This window comes from Erythrolamprus reginae, chromosome 2, assembly GCF_031021105.1.
Source record: "Erythrolamprus reginae isolate rEryReg1 chromosome 2, rEryReg1.hap1, whole genome shotgun sequence".
Classification (NCBI taxonomy): Eukaryota; Metazoa; Chordata; class Lepidosauria; order Squamata; family Dipsadidae; genus Erythrolamprus; species Erythrolamprus reginae.
The window spans coordinates 308,200,264-308,214,558 of record NC_091951.1 but is presented as its reverse complement, the minus strand read 5'-3'; the positions used below and the strand labels follow the sequence as shown (position 1 = coordinate 308,214,558).

At 35.5% G+C, this 14,295-nt stretch overlaps 1 protein-coding gene across 8 annotated transcripts in view; it reads right to left on the bottom strand.

Annotated features, from left to right (window-relative positions):
* The window catches only part of MEF2C (myocyte enhancer factor 2C), a 204,019-nt gene that overhangs the window by 82,120 nt on the left and 107,604 nt on the right, over nt 1–14,295 (bottom strand). For all 8 annotated transcript variants that reach the window (XM_070743055.1, XM_070743056.1, XM_070743058.1 and 5 more), the window contains one exon: nt 13,581–13,784. In XM_070743055.1, the coding sequence (XP_070599156.1) occupies nt 13,581–13,784 (204 nt within the window). The remainder of the gene's footprint in view (nt 1–13,580; nt 13,785–14,295) is intronic.

Sequence of the window (14,295 nt, the reverse complement as noted above, 5' to 3'; positions counted from 1 at the left end):
GGTTTTGTAATTACTTACAGAATATAAAAGCTTCTTATGGGAAATAGATCCTGTTTTGGTTTTTACAAGACACAATATAGATAAGTAATTTCATCACATCAAAAACTGGACATTGCACAGTCTAATAATTTTAGGATGAGGAAAGATATACCCCACTCATGTTTGGTTACAACAATAAAAATATTGAAAGAGACTTTTAAAGAATGGAATCAGAAAACAAAAATGTCTACTTCTATTGCTATTGAGCGGGTTGTAATAGCACTTTTCAAGAGTTTGAATAGGGGTTGCAGAGATCCATTTTCTATCATCCCAGGATATATAATTTTGAATATTAGAAAAAAACTTTCTAACAGCAAAAAGCAATTTGAGAGTTACCAACTCAGATTTGCCAGCTCAGCAGAGCCTTGCACTTGATAGCTTCTATAACCAACCCCAATTCTGTGTTTCTGTGAATAAATGTAACTTTCTTGCAAACTCATGGCTATAATACAGAAATCAAATACTTCACAACTTTTCTACCAGAGCATAATAACTTTCAACTAGACTTATTTAAACGTTTCATTAATTCAATTGGGAGAAAACTGAAGGAATAACTTCAGAAGGGGGATTTGAGAAACAACCAAGTTCTGCTATGAACTCCCTACGTACAGATTATATTTCTGCTAGCCACTGAAGCAAAATGGCAGCATTGACTTTTCAACAAAAGAGCATCTCAGCATTTTAAGCAGCACATCTGCGCCACCTTACTAGTGACACATAACAATAATTTTACAAATAAATTCCATGAAAATTAGGAATTATATCCTTATTTGTATGTTAGCCTTACTGTATTAAAACCAAGTGGAACAAATGCCTAATTCTAAACATGTTTCCTTGGAAGAAAACCCCATTGGTTGCAATGGAACTAGCATTTCTTTGTGAGGAAATGCTAGTTGCCAAACCCAATACTGGAAATACTGAGTGTGAGAGGAAAATCAACACTAAGAGGGAAAAGTTCCTAAGTCCATCCTTCATGGCCTAAGTTTGCCTTGAAAATCTCTCCCCCAAAAGTCATTTTCTCTTTATATTAGTTCACTTCCAGACTTATAGCCTCTTTCATGAGAAACATAGAAACATAGAAACATAGAAGTCTGACGGCAGAAAAAGACCTCATGGTCCATCTAGTCTGCCCTTATACTATTTTCTGTATTTTATCTTACAATGGATATATGTTTATCCCAGGCATGTTTAAATTCAGTTACTGTGGATTTATCTACCACGTCTGCTGGAAGTTTGTTCCAAGGATCTACTACTCTTTCAGTAAAATAATATTTTCTCATGTTGCTTTTGATCTTTCCCCCAACTAACTTCAGATTGTGTCCCCTTGTTCTTGTGTTCATTTTCCTATTAAAAACACTTCCCTCCTGAACCTTATTTAACCCTTTAATATATTTAAATGTTTCGATCATGTCCCCCCTTTTCCTTCTGTCCTATGAGGAGTTTACAAAGACAGCATCTATAGAAAAAGTTGCTACAAGGAGATGTTTTAAATATCCCCCCCACTTCCTGAATTATTATTGCCTTTATATACTCATCTCCCCAAAGAATTTCAGCATGAGATTTACCATTATGAAATTGGTAGGATATTCATTAAGGATACACATTAGGAATACATAAAGCATCAAGTTAAAATGCTTTATGTGTAGGAATTAAAAATCACCAATGCAAAAATAGATAAAGGAGACAGCTGGCTTTTTTTTTTAAAACAAAACTGTTGTTCTACTGACCAAGATAATGCAAGTCATATTTACATGAGATATCAATTTTGAGCTACTGGAATTCTTGTTTTGGGAGAAACGGGAGAAAATCCTTTGAATATGAATTTAAATTCTTCTTTCTCTCTGAAACTGCTTGGATTATTTTTTAAAAAGATGTTTTCAAACTTTGGATTGCTTTTTCATTTCCTGCATTTGCATTATAAGATCACTGAACCTTGTAGCTCTAGACTCCCATGGTCATTTTCTCTAATTCTTGAATCTGTTACTACTTACTACTCTTGTGATAATTGTAATTTCCTGCTGGCAATGACTGTCTTGAGAATCAAATTCATAGCTGTTTGCAAAGATTTATAATCTGCTGAGCTGGTAAAGCAAACACATATTATATATATACGTACCGTATATGTATATACTGTATATATATACAGTGATCCCCCGATTATCGCGAGGGTTCCGTTCCAGGACCCCTCGCGATGATCGGTTTTTCGCGAAGTAGCGGTGTGGAAGTAAAAACACCATCTGCGCATGCGCAGATGGTGTTTTTACTTCCGCCGCAGCAGCGAGGAGCCGAAGATTGGGGTTTCCCCGCCGCCCATGCAAACTCCTCGCTGCTGCCGCGCCCGCCGCTTGTCCGCCCGCCGCTTGTCCGCCGCCTGCCTGCCCCCGCGCCCGCCCTTCGCCCGCCCACGCCGTTCGCTCGCGTCGCTTCCCAGCTGAGTCCTGAAGCGAACTTCCGCGTTTGGCTTCAGGACTCAGCTGGGAAGCGGCGCTGGGGTTTCCCCGCCGCCCACGCAAACTCCTCGCTGATGCCCGCCGCTCGCCCTCCCGCCAGCAAGAGGGGGAAGACCCAGCTGATCTGCCCGGCGCCATCTACGCATGCGTGGCCATAGAAAAAAGGGCGTGCATGCACAGATGGTGTTTTTACTTCCAGGTTGAAAAATCGCGATATAGCGTTTCGCAATGATCGAGATCGCGAAACTCGGGGGACCACTGTATAGCAAAATATGTGAAACATATATGTATATATAAATGTTTCTGATCCTTTTTAAAGAAACAGTAAACTGCCATATCTCTTCAGCTCACCTATTAATCTTAGAAGAACGTTAAAATTGCTTGGTCCAGAAGATATACTTGATTGCCAGAATGGAACCAATGACTTGCATTTTTAAAATTATAATTTATGGTTTTCTGTTTGCTATTCCAAATTAATAAGTCCCACTTGCTATACATTCCATACAACTTTTGTCATGCCTTAAAGAAGTAGGCAGGATGGGGCTGTGACTGTTGTAAAGGACATCTAATTTCAGAGGCGTTCTGTCTCTGAATGCCAGTAGCTGGGAAAATGTTGGGACAGAGAGATATTTCTTAATGCCAAGTAAACGCATTAGCATTTTTCGTCCCAGATATCATTCAGTTTTAAGAAACAGGTATGATCTTAGAAAGGCTTAAAGGTGAAGAGGATTTCAGAGATATTCTCACTGATGGAAGAGGCTAAGATAGACATGTGAATGGTCTGCCTTTCATCCCATTGATTTTCCAATACACTAGAGTTATTTTGGTTTCATGCCCTTCAACCATATGCCAAGAAAATACTCATCATTTTCAACGGTAATATACTGTTATGCCTAAGAAGGGATCCTACTTTTGACAAATTTTGGGGGGATGTATCCTTTCCAAAGATAATCTCTTACAAGATCATTATGCCAGTTTTAATATCTTGACTGCAGAATTCCCATTTGAGTTATTATGGGAATTGGGTTTATCAGTTAGCTGGCCTTTAATATTTGTTTCATTCATCGAAAATTGAAAATAACTCTTCCTGAAAATTAATTTTTTTTTCTAAAGAAAAGAAAAGAAAAGAAAAGAAAATGACTCTTCCTGACAATCTCTCTCTTCTAAATTGACGGTCATATTGATGGAGACATTCAAGCTCTGAATTGACCATATCTCTATTATTTAGATGTGAATAAGAAAGGATGGAAACAGGAAACAGGATATATTGCCCTGGGTTTTTATCATGTCTAAGGCTACTCAAGGTAAGTGAATAAAGGTTCATAGCTTGAAATAGTGAAAGGTGCTTATTTATATAGATAAGAGTCTTAATTGATATAAAAAGCTTTCAGAATCTAATTAACCTCCCAGTTGATCATTAGTGCTGTGACCTTTAAAAATAATTGACAGATTTGCCCCCTCCCCTTTCAATGCATTCAGAATTTCTCACCAGGTAACTAATCTTAGGTATGAAATAGAATCTACTACAAGAGAGATTTGGTGCAATAAGGTTCTACAAGAAAATCAGCCAAATGAGACTCTGACATTTCTTTCAACTTAAGGTATCACTTATGCTTCAGTGATGTGCATGAACATATGCTATCTGAACAATCCAAATAATATTTGTGCCTAATTGCCTTCAGGTTTTCAGCATATTCAAGTTGCCATGATTACTTAGTTTTAAGACTGTGATCCCATATAGATTTTCTCAACAACTTAACATTAGAACAATGTTAGAGATTTATAGTAACACCTGGATAAAGGGGAAAAAATCCCTACTGCCAGGACTAATACCTTTGTGTCATATACACAAAAGAACTAAAAAAATTACACACTGCATCATAATATATGTCTCCCCCCAAAAATTATACAATGTATGTGAAGAGTTTTTAATAATATAATGAGCAAGACAGAGAGGAATAGTGAGGCATATGCCAATACTGACTTCTCCATCTGCTGTTGCTGCTTCTCCTACGATCTGCAGCAAATAGTCTGATGTGATATTGACTCTGCAGGACCATGATCACTCAGCAGGCAGCAAATTTTGCAGAAATTGGTAAGAATTACTGTCAAGTAAATATGTTTAGAAATGGGATATTTCATCATTTATGAAAACATAAGCATGAGATAGAAAGAATATGGAGTGACTCTCACGGTACTTATACATTTTAATTTATATTACGGTAGTTGCTTTCAAATTCCTGCCTTCAGAGAACCTGCTGCCACAAGAAATTATTTAGACATAATTCCTCTGTGTTTGTCAAGGAATAAAGTGTAACTATTCTGTAGAAGGTATCAAAATATATATTTAGTTTATGAGAAGCCATCCAGAACTACGACATGTCAATAACGGAACTTCTCCATAGTCTTAGGCTGTGTGCAGTACTTCAGATTCGTTCTATGAAAGATGTATGAACATAGCATCTGTATGCAAATGTCTGTGGTATGACAAACGGAAAAGAAATGGGAGATTTAAGATGTTCTGCACATATGCAATGCTTATGCTGGTTTCAAAATATTGCACAACCTATTTAGTATAGCAACAAACCTTTCTTAAGTATATGAATGAAAAAATGGTAGTGCTAGATCAACTATTTTCCTTTCACTGAAATTTGTTGATTATTATTCATGTTCTTATTGAAGAAGCATGATTAATTTTGTTAATACCTTGTACATTCCTTGGCTGGAGTTTGAAAACAAATGCTGTATCATTAAATATCCTCCGATTTTAATTTTATATTTTTGTTATAGCCTGATATATATAAAGAAACAAGTAGCAAAGCATATACTATAGTGGCATAGATTATTACACCAACTATATTGGTTTGAGAGATATTTAACATTTACATGGTGAGTTAGTGAAGGCCATTTAATAATCTTAAGACTATATTTGTTTGACTGGAACATTTTCCTAATGCTCCATATTCAGAGCCACTCAATTATATCAATTCTCAATTCACCAGTGCTGTTACAAAAGAACAATGCCTAAAGTACCATTTTCATTTTTTTTCTTTACGTTCTGCAATGCAGTTCCATTAAGATCATTTAGATACCTGGCACTAATTTCAGGGGAAGTCAGCCTGCAATCATGGAGAACTGTATAATTTTATTGTGTTCTTATATTAGAGTTACAAAGAATCTGAATTTAACCTGATTTAGCCTCTTCTAGTGATAGATCTAAGACCGAACAAAGATACAAACCTATTTTTAACTCTTGATTTGAGCCAAAATCTGGCCATTGCATTAACATGCCATCTCTTATCTCCTTTTTGAAACTCTAAACAAAAATTGTTGTACAGAAGATCCTAATGTGCGAAGTTAGGGTTTAAGGAATGTAGATTTAAACATTTAACTGAGCAATTTGGAGAACACAAGAAAAGAAAAGGAATATTCTCCAGAGGATCAAACCTATTAGCAAAAAAACAGTATGATAAAATCAAGCAGAGTCAGATCTTTGAAGAATGAAATTAAGGGAAAGCTACTAAGATTCAAAATTTAGAAAGAAGGGAAAATCTGAGTAAAGTAGGTTAACCTAACTATAAAACAGCAATCACGGTAAAAAGTAATAGGCCAGTGAGAACAAAGAAGAACAAAACATCTAAGAGAAGCAAAGAAGTAAAAAAAATTGATATACCAGATTTATTTTTTATTTTTATTTATTAGATTTGTATGCTGCTCCTCTCCAGAGACTGCGAATAATTGTCTGGAAGACAGGGAGAAGCATAAATCCAAAGAGACTTAGTGGAAAAGCCAAATTAGACAGACTGTCTATATGACTTTAAAAAAAATTGTGATATTCTATGTAATAATGAAGGGGGTATTGAGGAGGTGGGCAAAAATTAAATTAAAATAAAATTAAACAAAAACATCAACTATATGTTCAGATGTTTCAACAGAGCAACATTTTAATGTGTATTAAACCATAGAAAATAAGACCAAATGAGAGCAGAATAAAACCTTATAACATTATTTTGGGTTAAAATTCTCTGGTATCGTCTTTGGAGAGGGGTGGCATACAAATCTAATAAATTATTATTATTATTATTATTATTATTATTATTATTATTATTATTATATGCTAAGTGTTCAGTGAATCCCGCAACAAATTCTATTCATATGAATTTCAAAAAGTGGCCAATTATTTTACATTTTGTTTAACAATATTTGGATAAAATATGCAGATTCCAAATTTGCATTTTGATTCATGAAAAGGTTATGATTCTATGTTAGCAATTTTGATAAGAACTGTTGTTCTTAAATTGATTAAAGGGACAAAAGGTTCAGTTGCAATAATAGTTTTTATTTTATCATGCCCTGACCTAAATCTGCATGCAGGACTGAAATAATTCAACAACATAAGCAAGGTATCCTGAGGTAAGAAAACATAATGTTAAAACAAAAGCAAAGGAACAGCAAGATTGTGATATCTCTCCCCCCCCAAACCCCCACAATTTTATTTTCTATTAAAAAACAACAAACAGGTGAATGCAAACATCTGAATCTAATTACTATACTAAGAGTTTACCTACGAAGCTTGATTGGTCTACTGTCAAATTTACTGTCTAAATGGTTGTTCTGATGCTAAATTGCACATTAGAAACAAAATGGGCTAATAAAAATAAAATTTTGTAAATCCTGGCAAAAAGTTAAGTTATTTATACCTATGAAGATTCTCAATCATTTAGATCATTGTTGTCCTAAAGCTTTTTAGATGAGAAGTGAAATCAAAGAAAAAAATCCAAGAAAGTCCAGTTGCGTTTTGGAAATGCATTTTTCAGAAAAGTTCCTTAGTTATTTTACTGAGTCTTTTCTTTTGTCCATGGATTAAAAATTGTATTTTGAAAAGAAAAGAAAAAGATTATTATGTAGCATTCTACTCTGTCTCTGATTTATTGGTCGGAAAATGGCTTGGGGTCATTATTTTTAAGGGAAGGATATTTTTTTTTAATGACAGGTGTAAGTTGTTTGAAGTTCCTTTATAGATGGATGGCCAAATAAATATGCTAAGTAAATAAATAAATGTGAATTCTGAATTTTCTTGCATCTTTCTTATTCCTTGCCTTTTGTGGAATATTAATAAAGAGTTCAGGACAATTCAAAATCTGGGTCTTCCTTCTGTGCCATTATAATACTGGCAATAATAATATCAAAATTGTTTTCATAAAATCTACAGATCGTAATAGATAATGTTTGACTTCTTTTTTTTAAAAAACCCTTTGTATTTATATTGTATTTTTTATTATTGTTGTAAGCTGCCCTGAGTCCTTTAGGATTGGGCAGCATAGAAGTCGAATAAATAAATAAATAATATTTGTTAGGAACAATTGCTCTTGGAAGCAAACAATTAAAAATATTTTTACTGTTGTTTCTGACTAATTCCTACATGTAGGTCTCATAAATTTGGTTTGTTGTGGATTTACACAAAGGCATCCCACAAGGCCATTCTATGAAACACTAAATTAGCAAATTAAAACTTTATAAAGAGATGACATTCATATGATCAGCATGTATACGTTTGATCACTTGAATCCTATAAAAATTAAACTTATGGATATACAATAAAATATCTCTAAGAATACAGAAGGTCAGTTAAATAATCAGAAGATGAAAGTGATTATTTTGAAAAAGAACTAAAAATAAAAAATCCACCTTGCACAAAAAAAAATCACATTCTTGATGTGAAGAATGGTCTTTTTATTTGATTATGCAAGTTGCCTTAAAAGGCTCATTCTTAAGCATAAGAATATGGTCCCCCTTGATGAAGTCAATTATCTTGACCCTCAACAGTCTGGTTTCAGGTCCGGCTACAGCACTGAAACTGCTTTGGTTGCACTGACAGATGATCTCTGGCAGGCCTAGAGTAGGGATCATTCCTCTATCCTGATGCTTCTTGACCTCTCAGCGACTTTCGATACCATCAATCATGGTATCCTTCTGCACTGACTGGAGAGGTTCAGAGAGGGAGGCACCGTTTTATAGTGGTTCTTCTCCTACCTCTCTAGTCAGTTACAGTCAGTGTTGGTAGGGAGTCAGAGGGTAACTTCTAGGCCCCAGCATTGTGAGGTGCCTCAGGGGTCAGTTCTCTCCACCCTGCTGTTTAATATCTGCTGGGTGAGTTCATCCGAGGATACGGGGTGAGTTACCAATAGTACACTTATGTAACTGAGCTGTACATTTCCATCCTGTATCAATTCAGTAAAGCAGTGGAGTGATGTGCCAGTGCCTGGAGGATATTAAGGTCTGGATGGATGACAACAGGCTCAAGCTCAACCCCAACAAGATGAAGTGGCTGTGGGTTTTGCCCCCCAAGGACAATTCCATCTGCCCTTTCATCACCCTGGGTGGGAAACTTTTGACCCCTTCAGAGAAGGTCTGCAACTTGGGAGTCCCCCTTGATATACAGCTGAGTCCAGAACAACATCTCTCAGAGGGGGATGGTGAGGGGGATGTTTGCACAGGTCCAGCTGGTGCACCAGTTGCGGCCCTATCTGGACAGGGAGTCTCTTCTCACAGTCGTTCACACCCTCATCCCCTCTTGGCTTAATTACTGCAATGCTCTCTACATGGGGCTACCTTTAAAGTATGTTCGGAGACTGCAGCTAGTCCAAAATTCAGCTGCCTAAGCAGTCATGGATCTACCGAGGTATACCCATGTATCACCATCATTCCATGAGCTGTATTGGCTACTGACTGATCTCTGAACACAATTTAAAGTGTTGGTTATTACCTATAAAGCCCTACATGTCTTAGGACCACACTACTTACAGGACCGACTCCTGCCTCATGTATCCCAGCGGCCGGTCAGATCTCACAGAGTTGGCCTTCTCCAGGTCCTGTCAGCCAAGCAATGTCACCTGGCAGGGCCTAGGTGAAGGACCTTCTCTGTGGTGGCTCCATCCCTTTGAAACCAACTTCCCCAGAGATTCACACTGTCCCTGCCCTCCGGGCCTTTCTAAAGGTTTTAAAAACACACCTTCACTGACAGGCCTGGGGCCGTTGAGCACTGAAATTCTGTTCTAGTCGAATAGTATGACTGTGATGAGATGAAGACGAATGGTTTTAAACGTTTTGGGTTTTTAAGATTAGTAATGTTTGGATTTTCAAATGTAGCTTTTAGGGTTGGGTTTTATAACTGTCTATTTTGTATTTTTTTATGCTATAAACCACCCTGAGTCCGCTGGAGAAGGGCAACGTAGAAATCCAAATAATAAAATAAATAAATAAATAAAATAAATAAATACTTGATGGAACAATTCTAAAGTGCAATTGCAGTATCCTGACAAGCTTGAACTTGCAATGTCAACTGGAAGCAATGAAGGAATCTGCACTATAATTTCTGTTGGTCCTTTTTCCTTAGAATAATCTCATCCACAATGGGAGAGAACAGGCTTAAACCCACAAAGCACCTTATCTCCAGGTTGTAGATATGATAGAGAGATACCTCATTCTTCCCTTTTGACTATTATTCCAACATTATTTGGAGAATGTCAACTTTAAAGCTGGGTGAGAAGCAAAAGAGGAAATTTACAATCCTGACTACTATAAAAAAAATCTGGGTTTCATCTTTGGTCTTGGAAGGTTGAATCTCTAATGGTATATCTCTTAATATATCTCTACGGAATTACTACCCAGGTTTGCTTAGGATTGGCAGTGCAGAGTTTTGCCTTTAAATACATCTTTTACTGATGTATTTAAATATTGAAAAGATGACAATTCTTTGTTCTGTAGCAAGACATGTACTAGATACTTTCTGTGTACAAAGCTGCCTGCCTCTTCAGCTTTTGTTTTCTTGCTTCATTGTACTGGCAACAGTGATGCTAATTATCAAGTAAAACAATATAATTATACTGAAGATTTTTTTTTTTTTTGGCTAATGTAAAGATTCTTTTTTTCCCTAAACACACCCCACTCACTGCAGAACTATTTCCTCTGACCCTGAAACACTGCTGAATCCGGAATGACCTCTGCACTCTATACTTCGTTCTGAATATAGAAAATCACATCCTTTCAAGTTAGTAAGCTATTTTAGCAACTACCGAGCCATATGGTAAAGAACAATACAGCAAGCCTTTTGTATCTCTTTTGTGTGATTACTGTTTAATTGTTTAACTATTCTAAAATGATTGTCAATGTCTTTCTACTGTTTTTTTTTGGTTATAAAGAGTAAAAATCTTGCTGACATAAATTAATAAACAGCCATAGCTACAGACACACAGAATTGTGTATTATACATTTGTCACCAGCCACAGATGACATACATATTTTCTCAGGAAGTACTTCTGTTTGTCCATGGCCATTTACCAATATCTTTACTTCTCACATCTAACCATTTATTTCCCTTAGAAACCAAAACATCCATCAGCTTCAGATATAAAAGCAAATTAGTACTGTACTGCAAAGGACCGCCAGGCATGGGGGAGTTGAGATAGCTCTTCCCCCTAGGCCATTACAAGTTATGCATGGTATGTTTGTGTGTATGTTTGGTTTTATAATAGGGGTTTGTAGTTGTTTTTATTATTGGATTGTACATGTTGTGTTTGTTATTGTTGTTAGCCGCCCCGAGTCTACGGAGAGGAGCGGCATATAAATCCAATAAATTATTATTATTATTATAAGAGAAAAGTAGTTGGAGTTATCACAACTACATTATTCAATAATTGTAGGAAACATCCCATGGTTGCAAACAGAGCTTGCCTACAGGTTAACAGTCACACAGCCTGCTGCTAATGACAAGTATCTGATGCTATAAGGAATCAAGAAGAGAAAATGAAAAACGAAAGAATCCCGGTATCAATGGTTTTTGGAATAGACAATATTAGTACTGTACTACAAGAAATATAGGAAAACTAATCTAGATTAAAAATGTAGGGAGAAAAATGTAGGAGCAAAATTTTAATCTTAAAGTGTTTTTTGGGGTGGGGTGGGATGGTGGTTGTTGTTTATTAAAGTAAGGCATTTCATAAGTGTTCCATGAAATACCCTATTACAATGAATAGTGTAACATACTAATCCTTCTATAATTATGCTCCATGCATGGTGGCATGTTTTGTTCTTGAAACTGCACTTCTATTTTGAAATACTTCAGCATAACTAACTTCACCATTTCTAATCAGATTACCTCCGGAACCAGATTACCTCTCAACCAGATTACCTCCGGAACTGCCTGCTACCGCACGAATCCCAGCGACCGATAAGGTCCCACAGAGTTGGCCTTCTCTGGGTACCGTTGACTAAACAATGTTGTTTGGCGGGCCCCAGGGGAAGAGCCTTCTCTGTGGCGGCCCCGGCCCTCTGGAATCAACTCCCACAGAGATTAGAATTGCCCTCACCCTCCCTATCTTTCGTAAACTACTCAAGACTCATTTATACCGCCAGGCATGGGGGAGTTGAGATATTCCTTCCCTCTAGGCCATTACAAGTTATGCATGGTATGTTTGTCTGTAGGTTTGGTTTTTATAAATAAGGGTTTTTAGCTGTTTTATTATTGGATTGTCACATGCTGTTTTTATCATTGTTGTTAGCCGCCCCGAGTCTACGGAGAGGGGCGGCATACAAATCCAATAAATTATTATTATTAATTATTATTATTAATCAACCAAGTATTTCACAGGATAGTAACATTTATTTCTATTGCCATAAACACTTCTTCTGAGACACATTTACTCAACTGGTCATAAAGCAGGACCAAAGCATAGAGATGACAAATTCCTGAAGTCAAATAATTCATAACAGAGAATGATAAGCAACTTGAGCATGATAGGTTCCTGTTAGGTCAGAGTGGTATATCTCATTAAGAAAGATTATACTGTTTTTATTAATATCTATTATCAAGGAATTTCACAAACAGAATCTTCTCTTATTTTTGTTAGTCAAGAACTGATGAAAAGAAAGTGTATTTTAATTGTCTGCTGTAAATGTTAAGAATAGTTCATAGTAATCTACAGGAAGGCCTATAATGGTGTTTTATTTACATTTTTTTCTTCCAGAATTTAACTGAAAGTATACATTTACTCAACTGTAGTAATCATCAAAAATTTTAGCAGTTACTTTTATTGCTTAAAATATTGTTTCTAAATGTAGTAGGGGACTAGAATATTTATATTTGCATTGGGATTTTTGGAAGTTTGGAAGGACTTATTTTTTGCAGAATTATGTTGTGCACTTCTGTTTTTGCATTGAAGTGCAGAATAAGAAATACAAGTAGCCACCAGACATGCACTTAAACTCTGGCTCCACTGAAATCAGCAACAAATTCCTTAAGATTTTTACAATAAAGTATAAATATTTTTAAAAAACCTTAAGGGTTCCTGAGACAGAGCAACTCTATTTACATCTTTATTTAAGATAGTCATACTGTTCCAAAGTAAACTGATGACAGCAAGCAAAAAATTAGAACACATTTGAAAATCAATGCTATTATTCTCTTAAAAACAACAAAACAATATACCGATCAATATATATTAAGGAACATGTATGACGTAAATTTACCAAAAGCTTCTATTATTTGCATGATTAGACTCATAAATTATATTTCACTTGCTAGAGCATTAGAAAATATACTGCTCACAAAAATAAAGGGAACACTCAAACGACACATCCTAGATGAAATATTCTCATTAAACACTTTGTTCTGTACAAAGTTGAATGTGCACAACAGCATGTGAAATTGATTGTCAATCAGTATTGCTTCCTAAGTGGACAGTTTGATTTCACAGAAGTTTGATTTACTTGGAATTATATGGTGGTGTTTAAGTGTTCCCTTTATTTTTTTGAGCAGTGTATATTGGAGAGTATATTTTTAAATATGAATCTATGGTTTTAAAACTTTGTAAGATTCTATTTGATAAGACGAAATTATCTGAATTTTAAGAGAGGTTTATTCTTTTACAAATATAAAACTGAAGCCAAATGAACTAGCAAAAAGAATGCGCTAAAGTAGCCGAGTATTATGATTTGAACTAGGCTCAAGTAATTGTCACATAGAAAACCAGTTTCAAATTAGTATAGTACATTATAGGGAAAGAAATCCTCTTTATTCAGTATAATACTTACCTCGACAATATCTGAATTCGTTCGACTCTCATGCGGTTCATTGTATTCTGTATACTTCAGCAACACCTTGTCCATATCAGTGCTAGCATACTGGAAAAGTTTATTGGTGCTGTTGAAAATTATGAGAGCAATTTCACAGTCGCATAGAACACTCAACTCATAAGCCTTCTTCATTAACCCAAATTTCCTCTTCGTAAAAGTCACCTAAAACAAACAATAAAGGGAGAAATCAGGTTTGATCCTTCCTCAATTGCTTTAATTAACAAGTTGAGAAGTGGAGTGCATAATATCAATGCAGAGTGCAAATATACCGTATATAATAAACAACTAATTGAAGGAAGGCTTGAATGACATTCATTAATCTGGGGCCCATCTTTACAGATTTAAACCAGAACATTATATATAATAATGTGATTCAAAATGTGTAATACATAATGTTTTCTTTACATCTACTATTTCATACATTGTCAGTTTCCTATACTTTTTATTTTCATTTACTATAATCTAGTTTATTGCTTGCAAATCTGCTTTATAATTCATTGTTCTCTTTGGAAGACTTCATGTACTGTATATGTTCTAACCAATTGCATATTAGGAGACCTATAACAAAACTGTTCCCTCCTTGTGTCAAGTAACAGACTGTTTAAAAAGGACTGATTTCTAAATAAAAAAAATATTAATTAATGTTTTCTTCATCAGGCACTGATTATAAGAC